Source organism: Apaloderma vittatum, unplaced genomic scaffold (assembly GCF_000703405.1).
Source record: "Apaloderma vittatum isolate BGI_N311 unplaced genomic scaffold, ASM70340v1 scaffold29786, whole genome shotgun sequence".
NCBI lineage: Eukaryota > Metazoa > Chordata > Aves > Trogoniformes > Trogonidae > Apaloderma > Apaloderma vittatum.
In genome coordinates, this window is record NW_009722874.1 from 8,343 (window position 1) to 26,131 (window position 17,789).

A 17,789-nucleotide genomic window follows, 5' to 3' on the forward strand; every position below is an offset into this window, starting at 1 on the left:
CTATTGTCAAAACAGCTTGAAGAAAGCCCCCTTTGGACTCACTCAGCATTCAACGCAGCCTTGACAAACAGCTGCTTCCCTCCATCGAGCAATGTTTTTAAAAGGCAAAACCAAAAAGTCATAATTAAATTCCACTGATAAATAATAACTTCGAATAAATAAAGAGAATCAGCCCCAGCAAATTTCGTATCAGCAACCCAAGCTGTGCACGAACCTGGGGAACGTTGTGTGGGGCAATAGCTGGGACCAGCAAACAGAGAAGGTCCCACTTCAGGTGCCACAGGAGACATCTCAGGACACAGCTCTTGATAGCTGAACGACAGCCGGAGCAGGGGCTGATCCCCGAGAGCCTCGCAGCCCCATCCGGCCCCGCTAAACCCTGCTTATCCTGCCCTTGTCTCCAACCACAGATGGACAAACCTGCTTTGGGCCAGGTCCGGAGCAAAGCTGGAGCCTCCAACCCGGGATCAAGGTGGATCCAACCCAACGATGTGGAGGCTGTGGCCGTTCTGCCCCAAACCCACCGAGACAGCAGCACTCACCCTCCCTGCCCCTGCAGCACACCCGGGAGGCCAACAAATCCCAGCTGCTCCCACATCTCAGCCCAGGAGCAGCTTTTCAATGGAGAAGGCGACTCCTCCGGAGGAGACTTGGTCACCAGAGCTCTTCCTCCTCCTCCTGAAGATTACCCTCATCTTTCCCCCCCGCCCCACCCAACCCACCTCCTCCCAACTCAAAACTTACTCTAAACTCTGACTGGGATCAGCTGAACGTAACCAGAGAGAGCCCCAGGCCGGCGCTCCCTTCGGCACGGCCACTCCCAGGGAGCTCCACCGGCACAAGTCATATCGCAGGGGAGGTTGCTGCAATATCACAGGCTTAAGCTGGTTATTTCTTTCTTCTTTGTTTTAAAAGCTACAATATTCAGGTAGCTCAGGGAAAAAAACAACCTTTGGATTTTGTCTGCTCATAAATCCATCACAGCAGCTTGAGGGAAAACAGTAAATAAGATATTGGGAGGAGAGCGCGAGAGGCCAAAAGAAGAGTATCTGCCTCTGGATGCGCGATTTGCAACCGCGGCCGGGTCCCGGGCTGTGATATTAGTGTGGGGTATTGATTTGTTCTTAATCCAGAGAAATGCCCCTGTAATGAACTCCGCTGTGCCCTTAATGACTTCATATCGAGGGATGTCAGGTGCCTCGCTCGGAACGGAGTAACAGCCGGCCCAGAAATAGCAAGCCTCATAATAAAATGTTATTGAGGAGCCCGAATTTCAATATAAAAGGGACTCTGCTCTGCTCAAGGGCTTACTAGAGACAAATGCGGATACTTAAAAAAGTTGTATTAAAGTCGTGTCGGCGCCTGAGTTACAGAGGCAACGTGAGCTGCTGCTCCGGGGAGCGACTGCGCCCTGGGTCCCCGGGAAACTTTTAGGCAGATGTGATCCGGGCCAGATTTAATCCCGATGGATGCCCTCTCCAAAGCAAGGGGCAGATGATCTTGGGAGGGGCTTGGCTCCAAACACAGAGACATCTGTCTGCGCCTCCCTCACCCTGGGGAGCTCTTCCGGCTTAGAAGAGGGCAGAGACGCGGAGCGCATCATCCAATTTCGTACCTGACGATCCCGAAGGGACACATTTGCACCTCCAGCCTTGCTCCTGCTCCAGGTCCCCAGGATATTATTTATTTCTGCAGCCTTATTCCCACCCAGCATTTTTGGCTCTGCAGAACAAGTGGTCCCCATGGGATCCTGGCAGCCACACGACGGGCCAGGAGTGCTTCCCTGCGGGAGGAGGCCCCCTCTCATCCCAGCATGGCCACCCCCTTCAAACACACTTCTTCCCTTTCCCCTCTCCCAATCCACTCTCCCCGGCCCCGTTTGAGCCGGCAGCCCTCACCGCGCGAGAACAGATGGAGATGAAGTCTCTTTTCTCCATTTTTCCCTTTAGTCCCAGAACGCTGCAGGAAGAACAAGGTCTCCTCAGTTGGCAAATGCTCAACAGCAAGTTCCAGTGGCCGTTTCAGCCCGGCTGCAGGAGAGACCAGCGGCAACACCTCGTCACGGAGGCAGGCACAGCCCTGGCTGAAGCAAAAAGCCCCTCGATAGCTCCCGTCCCCTCATTTCTGGATCGCCTGCTCGGCAGGAGCGATGACTACTCTGGCCCAGGGTCCTTCTCTTGCTCCCTTCCTCCCACTGTCCGAGACGTCCAAATTTACCTGTGTAACACCGGGGCTGGATTGGCTCTTGGAAATAAGAAACGGAAGTTTTTGATCAAAGAGGACGAGGAAAGGGAAACAGGATTAGAGGGGAAGAAGAAACATTGATAGGAATGACATTGTCTGCTGTGCTGGGCAGCCTCCAGCAGCCGCCTGGGGCTTTTCTTGGTGAAAGACCCCACATTTGCTGGGACTGATTTTAATACCCCATCCAGGTCACTGGAAAATGTTTGAATAACATTTGTGGGTGGGTTGTTCGTTTTTTTTTTAAATATAAAAACCTTATCTAATACATAGGCAGCCACCTTTGCTGTCCTGTGATTTAGAGCACCGCTCCCTGCTCTGAGGTTCAGGATTGTTCAAGCTTGGAAGTGTGGGGGAAAAAAAAAACCAAACACCTCAGAAACGTTTGAGTAATTCTGCCACAGAGCCCAAACAACTGAATCATTCCTGAGCCCATCCGCAGAGCACGAGGCGTTCGGCAAAGGAAAGAGCAGGTCAGCCTTCAGCTGACCACTGCTAAAAACTTTAATGGACATCCTGGAAGGGAGCGGTGGGAGAGGGAGGAGGGAGGAAAAGGAAATAAATTGTAGCATTGATTGCAGGTTGATGGAGGAGCGGGGATGGGAACCGCAAGGAAGGACAAAAATGTGAATTAGCCCGGGCTATCTTAGGGAGTTGGGCACGTTTAAATGGGACAGGGTTTAATTTAGATAAAGATTAATAGTACCTGACGATGCTCAGCACGCAACAGGGGAATAACACGCTGGGTGTGGGGGCACGTGACTTCAGATGTCATTTTGTCGTGTTATTTCGGACCCAGGGGGGGGCAACTGAGCTGAAATCCTCAGGGAGAGGAGATCGTGGTTGAAGTCCCAATCCCCAAACCAGCGCCTGGCTCCAGGTTTCTGGGGTAAAGAGGTTCTGCCATTTCTGATCAAGCCAAGAACCGTAAACCTCCAACCCCAGAGGGGCTTTCCCCGTAGGGAGACACGGGGTGCAGCCATCGAGTCATCTGGGTTGGAAAAGACCTTGAAGACGTTGAGTCCAACCTGGGCCCGCGAAGAGGGGACGCCTGGGGGGCTTTGCCCATAGGGAGACACGGGATGCAGCCATCGGGTCATCTGGGCTGGAAAAGACCTTGAAGACGTTGAGACCAACCTGGGCCCGCGAAGAGGGGACGCCTGGGTTTTGCTGTCCCACCGCGTTGTTTGTGAGCTGGTTTGGGATCAGAAGCAGCCCCGCGAGGCAGCGCAAAGCCCCCGTGTCTGGTGTGAACCTGCTGGGACAGGGCGGCTGCCCCAAAGCCTTCCATTTTCCTACGCGGAGTCGAGTACAGAATCTTAAGCTTTATTTTTTTCTATTGGCCAGCAACGTAAACTAGGTTACAAATAAAAAGGAAAAAAAAAAAAAGCAATGAATATTATTACACAAAGTATAAAACAACTCGACGGACACAAGGCAACGTACTGGTCGTATCTCGTTCTTCCCGGCCTCTCCCAGCCCTGCACACGGTATCTGAAGGGAAGGAGCAAAGGCAGCCACAAAGATACGCTTCAAAAACCAGAAATATTGCTTCAAGCAACGTGCTCAGTGTTTTCCTCTTAGTTAGTAGTCAATACTCGCCAGGAACTCACTTATAAAACAACAAATAATTTAGAGATTCCTCCTCTAGGTCATTACACAATAACTGAGATTTCTTTCCACTCTTTTCCTGCCGCTGTAGAACCAAGGATACACCTCGGTTCCCCCGTCTCCCTTTCTGCATGAGTTAAGGATTATTTCAAGGGGGGGAAGTTTCAGATTGACCTGCTCTGAATTTTAACTTGTCACCCTTTAGCACCAGCCCAAGATTTCTGCTCTGGGAACTAAAAACCCCACGATGCCACCAGATCCGGATGACTTCGCTCCCGTTACCTGTCTCTGCTGCCAAGGGACAGGGCTCGGCTGGCACCAGGCCAGAAGAGGGAATAAATTATAAATTTTCTAAAAGGGCTTGTCTTCACTGCTTAGAAACAGCAAAACCCCATTTCTGCTTCCTGGGTGTGACAGGCGGAAGGTGAGAACCAGGCGAGAGGCACGCAAGGTCCCAGAATTCAGGCTGAGACGCTGTCGGCATCACGACAGCAGCGGCGGCGTCCGTGTCCTCCGCAGCCGACCAACGAGCTCTTTCGAGGCTGATACAACATTAGTGTATATTCAATTCCTGCCCAAGAGAGACAAGCCTGGAGGTTTTAATTAGAAAAAAATCAAGGCCAGGGCATCCCCCAACATGGAAGAGAAGCGAGAAGGTTATTTCCACTACCTGAACAGGAGGAAAGGCAGCAAGATATACAAACAGCCCAGTTCTTCACCAAAGCCCAGCAGGGGACAGGGAGGTTTCTCACTCACTGGGAGCCGCTAGATAAACCAGACCCGAAAGAATTAGAAAGCAGCCCCTGGGCTTTGCGGAACAGAGGCAAAAAGCCTTTTGTGGCTTCTGACAGCACCGGGCTGGGGGAAGCTTCGAGGAAGAATCACTGAGAAATCCTAAGACACCCACGTCTTGGCAACATCAGGGCAAGATGATTTCAGTCGTGGCCGTTGTGCTCCAGGTGGGCAGGGGGGCGAGCTTCTGCCCCAAGCAATCCTCTCAGGTGGAGAAGAGCTTTCTTAAGGACATCGGTGCACACTTGGGAGGAGGGAGAGAAATCTTCTGTCGTCCGGGAGACTCAGCTCTGGCTCCAGCTCAGCGCAGAGACATCATCTGTCCTCACGGTCAACACCTGGTGCTGCTGAGGCGCTTCTCCGAGAGCAGAGCGTGGTTCTCATCCTGATACCTTCGTGTCAGCTCAGGGAAAAGCCTCAAGAGGAACGGCCGTGCGTAAATCTCGCTTCGTGGTTCTATCAAGGGACTGTTTCGCGAAAGCTTTTGGTGGAAGATCCACAGCTCTTGTGTTTCCCGACAACAGAGAGGACCCGCGGAACTCCTGGGTTCCTTCCACACAACAAGGAGGGTGATTTTCCCCCAAAAGGGAGCAGGTAAGGCAGTGCCTGGTTCGAGAGGCGTTTAATGACAGAGCCAAGCCCTGAGGTTACGGACACTTCGGTGGCGGCGGCACAGCGTGGTCAGGTCGGCAGCGCGATGGGAAGCAGCAGAGGGGGAGCGACAGAGTTCCCGCAGCCATTAATACGGTTCCGCCTTTAAACTCCTGTACAAGCAGCAGGTGAAAATCATCCCAAAGATCTACAGGGTGGAAAGAGAAGAGAGAAATGTATGGAAAGGAAAAAAGGGAACGGAGGCAGCAGCTTGTAAAGTAACAGCCTGGACCCAGGCTGGAGCGGCAGCAAGCTTCTGCCTAGCGATACCGGGCTCCGGCTCGCAGTAAGCAGCAGGAGAGAACACAAATCTGTGCTAATCCTTGTAATTAATCACCGGCAGCTTCTCCAGGGTGTCACTTGCATTAAGCGACTTGCCAGGACAAAGGGGAGGACGAGGAACTCCCAGAGACACCTGTAGCCGGGTGAAAAGAATATCCCGTGCCCTCCTCTCTAAAATCCGAGTTGGGGGCTTCCTTATCCTACCCCTTCCTTATCCGTCACCCTCTCCCAGCTCACTCGCAGACCCACAGCACCGTTCTGCGATAAGATGGAGAAATTCTGGATGACTTAAAATAATCCGGGTAGGAAACTCCTCCCGACCAGCCACGCCAGATCCCCACAAGAGGGAGCAGAAGCCTCACTAGAAGCAAATTTTACGGCCCAGCAGAAGAGGCTTTGTGCTTTGGAGCTAGGGACTCCTTGGGGCCCCGAACTACCGGGCAACTTCTTGGTGCCAGCCAAAGAAAAGCTTAAAACATCCAACTTCTTTTCCATCTCTCAGCTCTGGGGTTCCTTTATCGCCTGACAAGCACCCCCAAAACTCTGCGCAGCCCTTTTACCTGCACACAAGCGATGCTGATCCCCACCGCCCCGATAATTTTCAGATGCTCTTGAATGAAGTTTTCCAGCTTGGTAATGCAGCCGCTCTGCGGGGCGAAAGGAAGGACAAGGAAAATCAGCTTCACGTTAACCAAAGTGTCTGCGAGCAACCTCCGTTCAGTTTTTTGTGATCTTCACCTCCCTGTTCCTTCCCCAAAATTAATGGTTGTTTCCCTTTTAGCTGTTCGAGTTGCTTGGCTTAAGGCAGATGTTGCTCACACTTCCAAGTCCTGCTCGAAGCACAGATTTTGAGAGAAGAAATATCTGCCCTGAGGGGGCCACCTCTTCACATCTGCGTATAAAATAGTCACCTAGATGGGTGAAAGCTCAGCTAAAGGAATGAATTCTGCTTTCTAAGGAATCCCACCAACTTGGAAGCCTACCAACAGCTTGCAGCAAAAACCCAACGCCCTCGCTCCCTGCCCACCTTTACGTGTTTCGTAGAGGAGCCCTTTTGCTCTTTTACCTCCTTGTAGATGTTGGAAGGATGGTCTCTTCGGCCGCACAGGTCAGTGATCGTCTTGCAGCAGCTGTCGGGGACTTTGCGCGCGTTGGCCTCCACAGATTTGATCCACACGCTGTCAGCCCAGTCCGTGTAGTTGTTGCTCCCACAGCACTTGAACTGTGTGGACGGAGAGTGAAAGCTGAGCCTCCGCGCTCTGTCCCCCTCCTCCAGCCTCCCACACCAAGCCCTGGCTGGCCTTCACCTTCCTTTCCAGAGAGACTCCAGAGGCTCTTTTTTCCCAGACAACTTATAATTGTTAGTGACTTTTTTGGTGGGAAAACCTGTCAGAACTGCGGCAGCCGTGATCCTGGGGCAGGCACAGCGGCGGGAAGGCTTTCGTCACATCCTGCTCTCAAGGGTACTGGGGAGCTTAACAGAATCATAGAATGATTTGGGTTGAAAGGGACCTCAAAGACCATCCCTGCCGTGGAAAGCGTCAGCAGCTTCTCCAAAGTGGGAAGTAGAAAGAGCTGTCAGAGTGACCAGGCAGCTCTGGTTCACTCCGGGAGCAATTAAGAGGCTTTTTTTCCTGGGCGCACAAATCGGAGATCACACCAAGGCCCCTTGTCTTGACTCAGAAGCAGCAGAACTCAGCACACGGAAGAAACACTCATATGTTGGACGTCACGAGCCCACCACAATGAGTTTCGTGCCTTTGTGACTGTGTTAATTCTCTCTCGACACCTACCTCCTGCTGCAGTTTGTCTACCGCGCTGGTAACGCTCTCTTCTCCCTCCCTGCGGTACTTCTGGGTCATGGTGTTCTTCAAGTTCTGCTTCAGCTCCATGCTCAGCTGAACGGGAGAGACAAGTGGGATAAAATCACAAGGTGAACTCTCACCCCTCATGCGGCGCAGAGCCCTGCCTACGTTTTGTTCCCCTTCGCTCCGAGATGAAAGCAGAGAGCCTAAGAGGAGCTACAGCTTCCTTCGAGATCGTCCTCCAAGGTGGGGCTGGACAGGCTCCTTCCTAAGAGAACAGAGATCACACCTCCAGTTTAGTAACTGAAAGGAGGAGCTTCAGGGCCAAACTTGAGCCTGCCTCACACGGGTCCGCACCGTGAATGCACAAGATTGTCAAGACATCACGAGAGAATACACACCTGTGCCTGCTAAAACACGAATATGCCTATGAAACCACCACCTCGGAAGCCTGTGACAAGATACCGAAAACCAAATCGCTCCGTCTCGGAGCAAAAAGAAATCAGAGACCTGGGCGTGCTGGACTGAAGTCACGTAGCCTGAATAGCTCTTATCGAACAGGGTGCCACAGGAGTGTGCGACTGCAGAAGCACTGCAAGGCCCTCCTCGGTAACAAAGTCTGATTTGGCAAGTACAGAACCTCGGGAAACATCAGGATAAACCACTGACACATTCCGGTGATCAGATTCTAAGGTTTATTCCTGTGGAGGTTCTTTGAATCTGGCTGAATTCTTCTCCAGGTGACAGCCTAAAAATGTCATCTTTGTGGGGTTTTTGTCATCCTGGTTTGTGCGACGATACCACTTTAGTCCCAGACCTGTGAAATTCTACGTTGCCTATAAACAACCTCAACGTGCATTTTAGATGTGTCAATGAATGAAACAGTGGGTCGTCTCTCTCTACACCTTATGTTCTACACAGCAAGTAATAAACGAGAGGTCCAACATCTGGTTACGCTGAACTGTACCAAACACCATCTGCAGTTTATTCTGTTTTTTCCAACCCCAAATGGGGACAGCACCTACCTCACAGAAGTGACACGAGGCTTCGTTCATTAATATTTGCAAAATGCTTTGAGGTCCTGGGCTGGGAAGCTCTACAGAAGTGCAAATGACTTAGTGTAATAAAAAGAAAGGAAAAAGTTCAGCGGCTGGAAGGCAGCAGAGGTAAATAAAGAGTCCATTAGCAGAATTATTACTTGGGAGAAAAGCAGTTACCTGCGGGCTCACGGGGAAGAACTGCAGCATGGAACAGAGATAACAAAAGAAACAGTTTAGACACACACACACGTGCACAAAGAAAGAGCGGAAATAAAACCAGCGGCCAACAGAGCAAGCGGGAAAGAAGGAGGATTTGTCAGCCAGGGGGCAAGGGGAAACGCAGAGACTGATCAGAGACGCCCGCGAGCGATCTCAAGCGCTCAAGGGTGCAGCTCTGAGCACGCTGTCCCTTATTCCCACCTAAGCATCAGCTCCTCTTCGTACACGAACCTCGTGCCGTTGCAGGGAAGGAAGGACAGACCCTGGCCATGCCCGCCAGGACTGATCTTTCCTCATTAAATACGCACACTCGTGCCACCGACCCCTCCCAGCAGGAGCCAGCACGGTCCTTTGGCTCCTCGCCTCAGCCAGGCGATGGCACAGAAGGCCCAAGAGAAAAAGGAACAGCAAAAGGATCCCGGCTGCGAAGCCCACGAGACGGGATGCCCGGCTGCTTCTCAGCCAGCCACTCGACAACCATCCCAACGTCCCACTTCCAATCAATTCCCAGCGGCTTCCCAGGCTGGTTGTGCCCGGTGGTTAAACCCCCTTTATAAAAAAAAATGCGAAGACTTAAGCCTCTGCTCTCCGCGACTGCGAGAAACACCCAGCGAGAACCACAGCTGCTGGGAGCCCACGCTGCTCTCCAGCCCTTCCGCTGGGCTGGTTAAATAAAGCTCTCGAGAACTTCTTGACCTGAAAGGACCTCTCAGCCGGAGTGTTCTTACGCAGCCTCAAAAATGCTCTTCTCCACAGAAAACCGGAGCGCAAAAGCGAACAAAGGAAGGAGCAAGGCTGAGCAGCCTCCCTAGAGTAACCACCAGCACTGTCGACACCAGGAACTAATCCGAGGTCTTCTGACTGGGGAGGAGAGGGAGCACGGACACACAGAAAGGTGAAGCACAACCAGCCCCTAGGTCCCCAGCTTCTAAGCCTGATTCTGGATGGAAAACTGGGATGAGAACCAGCTGTTTTCTCACCCTGGATTGAGTCTCTGCGGGCCAGCTGTCCACTCACCTGCTGGTAGTAGATATAGGCCAGGATTCCAGCGATGATCTCCAGGAGAAAGATGCACAGCAACAAAATGAAGTACTGTAAAATAACGGGGAAAGCGGAACGTTAGAATAGAATGTGAGGAAAAGCCAGGAGGGAGCTTTTCACAGAACGCATGACTGTGTCCATCCACGCTTCTCTTCAGCCATGTTTCAAAGGCAGGGGCTGGCATTAAGATCTCAGGAAAGGACCGATCCCACAGATTAAGATAGAAAAACAAGAAAACAGAAAACCCAAACCAAACGAAAACTGAAGACAAGCAGCAGCGAGCATGAGTTTAGCTCACAGAGCCAGAGGGACGAAGAGAATGGCAAAGGGCCAGCAACTGAGATAAGATCACTGGACAATGGAAAAGTAGTTGCTTGGATCATCTGGTGACTACACTCAGTATCACAGAAAACATCTAATCCTGACATCAATACAAAGAAAATTTGAAAGTTTCGCTTGTTTTGGGCATTTCACCAAGTTACTAAGGAGCAATATATGTTGTAGTGACGATTCCATCAAGCAGCAAAGGGCTCATCTCACCAAGGCCACAGCAGCACAAACCACAGATTTTTATGTTTCTGGTGACTTCTGTGGGGCTCAGCCACAGGCTGAATCCGAAGCGGATTGATGGCAGCACCGATTCACACTCAGGACTGTGACCGTACAGTCCACCCAACCAGGATCTAGAGTGAAAAGCTCAGTATCTCAAAACCAAAGTGAGAAAAGCTCTTAGAAGATTTAAGAGGAGAACATGAGCATTTCCTAGAAGGGCTCAGTGGCGGCGGAATGGAAAGGGATGTGTCCTGCTCCCCACCCCATTCTCAGTTTTACCTCTGACCTCAAGAGATGTTGGTTCCCAAGCGATTCCAGGTATTTCCAAGCCCCTTTGCAGGAGGCACAGACACTCAAGGCTTCCTCCTTCGCCCCGCTGTTGGGGTTCAACAGCTGCCAAGGAGGGACAGCTGGGTTTCATCTGCAGCTCGGGGGGCTTGAATCTGAGCACACAATCTCCAGCTTTCACCCTCTGGCCCCCACGCTCTCCCCCACGGCAAGCTCGGCCGGTCCCTGCACAAGGTGCCCATTCATACCAGGGGAATGAGTCACCCAGCGGGTCTCAACGCTCGCTGGCAGGAGGTTGCAAGGGGGTCAAGAAAGGATTGGAATGTCTTGACACAAAGGCTGGCTTTCTTTTGCTACGCCCTAACTGCTCTGACATCGCCTCTCCGACCAAGGACGCTGAGAGCAACCAAGGAGAACTGCAAAGACTCTGTGATTTATTTGATCTGTGTCGTCACGTCAGAGGCTTTTGGGCAGGGTCGGGTTGTGTCGCCACGGCTCGGCTCACTGCGCGGGCTCACAGCAGGCAGAAATAAAACAGGTACTGAGCAGACCTTAAAAATCTGGAGTCACAAGGGCCTTGTAAAACCGTGTAAGGGAGGTTAGTGCATCTGCCACCCACGAATCCAACCTGTCTCTGCCGATCCATTGCATCGTCAGCCTTATCTCAGTCTCATCGTACCCTCGGGGTGACTTCCAGGTCCGGAGAGCTTTCACTCTGGACACACACAGAGCACCGGGCTGCTCTCCTTGTTCTCCATCAGGAGTTGCAGGGTTGTCTTATGCAGGTCTGCCCTGGGAGGAGGAGGCCAGCTCTGGCACAGAACTGCCAGGATGTGCCCCACTTGCTTCCTGAGAGGCTGCGGAACGAGTCCGAAGGCCTGGAGTAAACACATACGTGGTCCTGGGTGGGCTCTGGGCGAAATTCCCCCTTATTCTGGCTCCAAGCCAGCGTCAGGGCTACCTGCTGTCTTCGAGGTCAGATTTCTGCCATCCAGCTTCAAGCGCTGGAGTGCAGCGCCAAGCTTTAGTTTGTTTTTTCTGAAATAACCTAAAGAACAGCTCAACCCTCCTGGAATCCAAATCTCTCTGTGGACAGACCTTTCTCCTACCTGAAGAACAACTCTGCTCCTCACTGCAGTGGGAGGGCTCCAGGCCAAAACGCAGCAGGAACAGAAATTGTAGCCGATGTGCCCTCCCTTCTCCCTGCCCAAGGCCGCTGACTAGAAGCAGTGTCGAGGGGCCAAGCCTGAAGAAAGCCACCTTCTTTCTCCACGTGCAAGGTCTTCCTCTTGATGGGCCCTTTCCTGAGACTCCTGCTTGCACACTTTTGCACGTGGAAGCAGGCACCTCGACTGAAGGATATAATGTAGGAGCCTGCCAGGCTGCAGATCCAGTTAAGATAGAAAGGCAGCAAAAAAATCACAGCTTCCCAAGACTTCAGCTGAGAAACAAACTGAAAACCAGGCGGGCATTTAAGAAAAAGCTGTCAATAATTGGTTTTTAAAAGGACCAAGGAAGCGCCGAGGAGAAGCTTTATGTATTTACGTGGGTCTCTGGTACAGAGAGAAATTGGGACAGGCTGGCACAGACCCCAGGGCGCTGACTGCAAAGCTGTGAGGATTATTCCCTGAGCTCAGAGCTGGCAAAGGCCCCCGGCCAGGCTCGCCCTGCCCTGGCAAGCACAGCCCTCTCTCTCGTGCGGATTACTCACTGGCAACCGAAGCGGAGCACAAGCAAGAAGGGACAATAGGCCTGTCACAACCAGCCACTCCGAAAGGACGCGTGGTGTGAGGAGACAGAGCGGCCTTTTGTTCCCAAGAGACAATTATTATTTTTCTGTGGCAGAGTAACAAAGCAAACCCCATGGGATTTTCATCCGCGGCTTCTGGCCGAGGCAAAAAGACAAAGGGAGATCTCTCTGGTGTGGGGATTAAGTGAAGCCTCCTGTGTTTTATTCTCCCTTCCTGGCCCTCCTCTGCCTCTCACGGGGATTACCAGGCCCTCAGAGCAGTGATGCAAGCAGCAGGCTTGCTCACGACTCCCATTTCTGCTCCTCTCCCCAGCCCAAAGAGGGGAAATGAGGCAGTTGGGTGAGCCAGGATTTGCAAAGGAAGGAGCTGGTGAAGAGTTGCTGCAGGATCTTCTTCTCTAACTGTGAAAGCCAAGAGCCACAGATTTCTATTTCGGAGGTGGAACAGAAACCCCAGGGCAGGCCAAAAGCTCCAGTGCAGGTGGGCGAGCAGGGAGCTCAGGAAGGAGCACAGAGGAAGGTGTGAAAAAAGCAGCAGGTTGTCAAAACGGCATGGCTTTTTTTTTTTGGGGGGGGGGGGAAAAGGGCTGGGTTTTTTTTTTTGGGGGGGGGGGGAAGAAAAACTAAAATAATTTTGCAACGAAAGAAAACATTCATTGGAAAAGTCTTGATTTTTGACAACCGAGTGAAAAAGCGCCTTCATTTGGCTTGAACTTACTGCCATTAAAAGCCAGTTTTGACACGGGCCTCTTGTATTTTTCTCCTCTTCCCATTTTCCAAAAGAGAATACGGGATAAGGAAGAGACAAAGGCTTCAAGATTCCGGCCAGTTTCAGACAGACACTCTTACACAAAGTCTCCGTGCTATGGCTATATTTTGTACTTTTGAATCATGTGCGTACTCCGGATGGATGGAAGGAAAAGGACAGAACTGCCACGATGCTTCCCTCCCTCCCAGCCTGCTTCAAGAGAAAAACAGCGCGAACCCCCTCCCTCCCCAACAGAACAACTGCGCAAAACTTACCACTCGTAGCAAATTCCGCCGCTCTTTGAAGGTGGCGCAGCAACCGAGGATGCCGGTGACCATGACGACCACCCCGGCCACCACCAGTATGTAAGCGGTGGCCGAATAGGTGCTGGAGGAGAGCAGGCTGATGTAGTCACTCTTCTCAGCCAGGGTCCAGGCGCCCACAGCCATCACGGCCCCGCCAGCCAGCTGGGCAGGGAGAGAAGCAATCCTTTGGCGTCAGCAACTTTGTGGTGGAAAGCAGAGCCCTAGGAAGCTCCAGGGTGGAGCCAGCTGCAAGAAGGTGTTGGCCACCCTCGCTCCAGCTGTCCCACCCTGCTGCCAGGACCCCCTCTGCCACGAAGAACGGCAAGACAGTGGAATCCTCAGGCTCCGTGAGAAAGCAAGCCAGGTGAAAAACCAAAAGCATGTTTTCAGGCTCCCTTTTATTTCCTCTAGTTGTTAAGGTGACCCGGAAACAGAGACTAGAGGGTCAAACCCTAACTTCCGCAGGCCGGGCAGGCAAGCCCAAAGGGATGCGATTTCCCCCCACAGGATGAGATCTCTGTCCTGCTTTCATCAGCACCTTCTGCCAAAGACTTTGTGAAGCCCAAGATTTCTCTCCCCTGACATCACAAGTGCAGCGCGGCCGAAGTTTCTTACCCAGAAAAAGAAGTTGAAGATGAAAAGCAGGTACTTGAGGCAGATGGTCCCACATGTTTCCTTCTTTTCCGTGTACTCGCGCATCTTTCCAGCTTAACAGATTCCTGAAAAAATAATAAAAAATATAATCAAGAAGAGGTCAAACCATTCAACTGACTTCAGGGATGCCAGACAGCACTTGCTGAGATAAAGAACTCTTGGATATATTTTGGGTGGCCTGCAGCAGGAGATCTCACAGTGTGAAAGGCAGGCAGACGGTACCAGCACGTGACCTTCCTGTGCTGCCTTCATCCTCCTCCTCCTCCTCTCTCGCCATCCTCTGTTGCTTCGGGAGGCCCATTTTCCTTCTGACCAGCACTCGTGGCAGACAGATCAGCCCAACTGCCATTGAGCCAAAACTGTGAATCATGATCATGACGGTGAGAAAATTTCACAGGGTTTATCATAGAATCCTAGAATGTCTTAGGCTGGAAGGGACCTTAGAGATCATCTAGTCCAACCTCCCTGTCCTTGGGCAGGGACACCTCTCAACTAGCTCAAGTTGCTCAAGGCCTCATTCAACCTGGCCTCGAACACCTCCCTTGAGGTGTTCAAGATGCTAACATCTTCCTGTTCGAACCAAAATAAATGAAATCCCAGACCTGTTATGCAGAAAAGCCCAGGATCTGGCTCCCGACTGCAGCCTGTAACAGCGATGGAAACCTCTGCCCTCAACATTTAAGGAATAATTTGTCTCCAGAGAATACTCTTTCCTCGCTGGCATTAGTTACAACTGCCTTAGAGAGGGATCTATTTAAGTTGAGGCTGTTTTTAATCTTTGCAACCATAACTGGGAATGTACTTGTGACCCACTCAAGTGCCCTCTCCCTTTTGAACCCCAGCAATATGTTGGAGTTATTAATTCTTCTTCACTCTGCTTATTTCCGACTGGCCCTTCTCACTGGCCAGCCATCTCCTCGGGCGGCTACTAAGAGGAAGAAACACAACCACGGGCTTCAGGTGATCCAACGGCACAAAACTGGACACGTAACAAACGGGAGCTCGTTGTGGGTCAGTCCCAGTTACCAGTAACTGGTAACCCAGTTACCAGATGGGGTTGGACTAGACGATCCTTGAGGTCCCTTCCAGCTTGGGATTCTACGATCTGTACCCGCTCTGGAGCAGGTTTCTCAGAAGTAGGTCTGCAGCCACCGCAGCTCCACGTCACTTCGTCACCTCCTGCCAATGCCAGGGGATCGGAACATCTCGGAAAACAAAAACATTCTCACCACTGCCTGACCAGGCAGACAGGCCAAAGCAGCGCCCAGAGCCTCCAAGCTTGGGTCAGTCAGTCAGGATTATCTTTGCCGCTGCGTTGCTGTCATCTGGCTTTAGAGCCAGACGAGCCAAGCCTGGGAAGAGCAGCTGCCCGCTCTGCGGCACAATTCTGTTTTATTTGCGGTGAGCTGTTTCCCTTTGCTTCACGCCAGCCCACCCGGAAACTCCAGACAAGCCTGGGCTGCAAACTAATAAAAAGAAGCTAACAGGGAAGGCGAGGATGAGAACATTCCGGCAGTCCCACCCACGGCTGTCCCCTTGCCGCTGTTTCACAAGAAAACATTTTTCTCTGAAATAACATCTGGCAACAACAGCTGGCAGCAGAAAGCTGTTTCACTGGCAGAGGGAGCAGCCCTGAGATGGTGGCACACATCAAGGAGAATACCTCTTCAGAGCTATCTTCAGAAGAGATCGGAACCTCCAGCAGCACTCGGGGGAATTACCGTGTTGCCGCACAAGACGGCCCGGGGTGGCAGGCAGGGACGGAAGCTGGTGGTGCCGTGCACCCAACGAGCCCATAAATTCTCAACAAGAAGACGCCCCATGAATGCAATGTTCGGGGAAGGCGACAGATTTACTGCTCCCAGGGGCTTCGTTTAGCCCCAGCCCGGGACCAGCAGTGGCAAGGCCAGCTCCTGCAGCCACACACAACCCCGACAGCCCAGACTCGAGATGAGCAGACGCTTAAGGGCTCTGCCGGGCTTTTTGCCTTCCCCCGTTCTACCATCAGGGCTTTACATAGAAGAAAAGAGGCCGCAGGTTTGCCGAGACTGATCCTGGTTCATGTCCCTGGGAGCTGGGGGAGGTGGTTACAACGCTGTCCTCGGGCATTTCCAGGTGTCACCCCGCAGCAGGGCTCTAGTGAGAGAGGCCAACTTGTCCCTCCCTCTGATCCAAGAGCTCAGAAATCCCACCTCACTCCGGGCGAGGACCAGGCACCCGGAGAGCTGGGACTGTAGGTGTGTTCAGCTGACAGACAGCCTCAACTCGCCCTGAGGATGGCCGGTCCCGCTCCGCCGACAGCCACGTCAGGACCTTTCGGGTTGCTGGGAGGAGAGGAGCCATCCGTTTCCAGAAAGCTGGCAGGGAACAGCTGCAGGTTTTATGGTGATTATTCCTGCAGGGACAGCAGGCCATGAATCAGAGAGTAATCAGGCCTGTCTCCTGTTTGATCTGTCCTGCCCAGCGAGGAGCAGAGCCGACGAGGCTGCCTCTGAGCACTTCGTGACTCAGCCAGCTCGGGGAAAGGCAGCTCTCTCCGGACCCTCTTTCTGGAATTGATGGGCTTGTGCTTCTCCTGTTGCCTGCAAAGACAAGGTCAGGCTTTAGGAAGCGATGCTGGTCTTCGAGGAAGGCAAGCAAGGGCAGGAGACGCCGGTTCAGTGCTTTTCCCAAAGAGCCCGGGCAGCAGAGAGGGATCTGCCTTGCAGGCTAAGGGTGACGTCGGGCTCCGAGCCCCAGAAGCAGAGAGGTGCTGATCTGCACCACAGCACTGGGGTGAACATCCTCAATTCACTGACATGCCCAGGGTCTCTTGGCTTCAGTCTTCTTCACAACAGACTCTCAGAGGCGACACGAATCGCTCTGGAAACCAGCTGAGAAGCAGCAACATTAATTAACACACACGGCAACGCTCTATTCTAAAACCACCGGGGCAAAGGTGTGTTTGGAACCACAACAAGCTCTCCAGCGGACAGAAAGCGACAAGCTGTGCCACAGGGGTGTATTTACAAACGCACAAAAATATATTAATTAGACATGAGCTTTGTAACAGGAAGCACTTTGCTAACTGAAGAGTTTGGTTAGGAGACCAAAAGAGAGAATAATGTTCACTTGGTCCAGCCCAGTAGGCACGAGCTTCACCAGCCAGTGAAATCCAAGCGAGTGGTCATGGGATGTGGGCTGCGAAATTTAGTCTTTTTATGTCATTCACCAGAAATCACCAACAGGTTCCTACTGTGCCCCCCTCACCCTCGCAATGTAAGCCACAAGGAGAAATAATACCTAACTCAAACAAAATGAGAGGGGGAAAAAAAAAGTGAGTTCAGTGCGACAGAATCTGCCCATGAAAGGGAGAGGTAACGGTGCGAAGGTTAAGTCAAGAAACTGGCAGTTAAAGAGCTTGAGCCCAGTTCCCTGCTCTGACCCAGACTTGGTGTGTGGCCTTGGGCAAGCCCCTTAGTCCACCCCTCGCCTCTGCTCTTTCTCCTCAGCGCAGGACCCTCATCTTCCTCTGAATAAGGATCTACAGGGAGAACCCCTGCTGCCAGAGCAATGCCAGCTGTGAGGCACGCCAGGCTGCAGGCGACTGATGTGCTGGCAAAAGCCCCACAGCAACTTCATTTCACTCAGCCACACAGGCTGCTCTGGCCGGTGAGATGGAACAACCTCTCCTGGAGTTAGAAAAAGCCGTATTTCTAATGAGAGGGCTGCCTGGAAAAGCGAGTTTGGCAGCCACTGACAAGGCACGCTGCTCAAGTACCTTAAAGATTGTGAGATTCTAGCACAGAATCACAGAATCACAGAATGTCA

At 52.2% G+C, this 17,789-nt stretch overlaps 1 protein-coding gene across 1 annotated transcript; it reads right to left on the reverse strand.

The window, feature by feature from the left end:
- Positions 1–5,383: 5,383 nt before the first annotated feature.
- Positions 5,384–14,024, reverse strand: CD151 (CD151 molecule (Raph blood group)). Its single transcript, XM_009871913.1, has 7 exons — positions 13,941–14,024; positions 13,296–13,487; positions 9,659–9,733; positions 7,371–7,475; positions 6,644–6,799; positions 6,138–6,224; positions 5,384–5,443 (listed from the first exon to the last, which is right to left on the reverse strand). Exons 1-7 carry the CDS (start codon positions 14,022–14,024, stop codon positions 5,384–5,386), a joined length of 759 nt encoding a protein of 252 aa, XP_009870215.1.
- Positions 14,025–17,789: the final 3,765 nt, after the last annotated feature.

Coding starts and splice junctions, on each gene's coding strand:
- CD151 (XM_009871913.1), bottom strand. CDS start 14,024: ATGCGCGAGTACACGGAAAAGAAGGAAACATGTGGGACCATCTGCCTC. Junction 9,734..13,295: donor GGCGGAATTTGCTACGAGTG/GTAAGTTTTGCG, acceptor GTTATTTTACAG/TACTTCATTTTGTTGCTGTG. Junction 6,225..6,643: donor CTTCCAACATCTACAAGGAG/GTAAAAGAGCAA, acceptor TTCGCCCCGCAG/AGCGGCTGCATTACCAAGCT.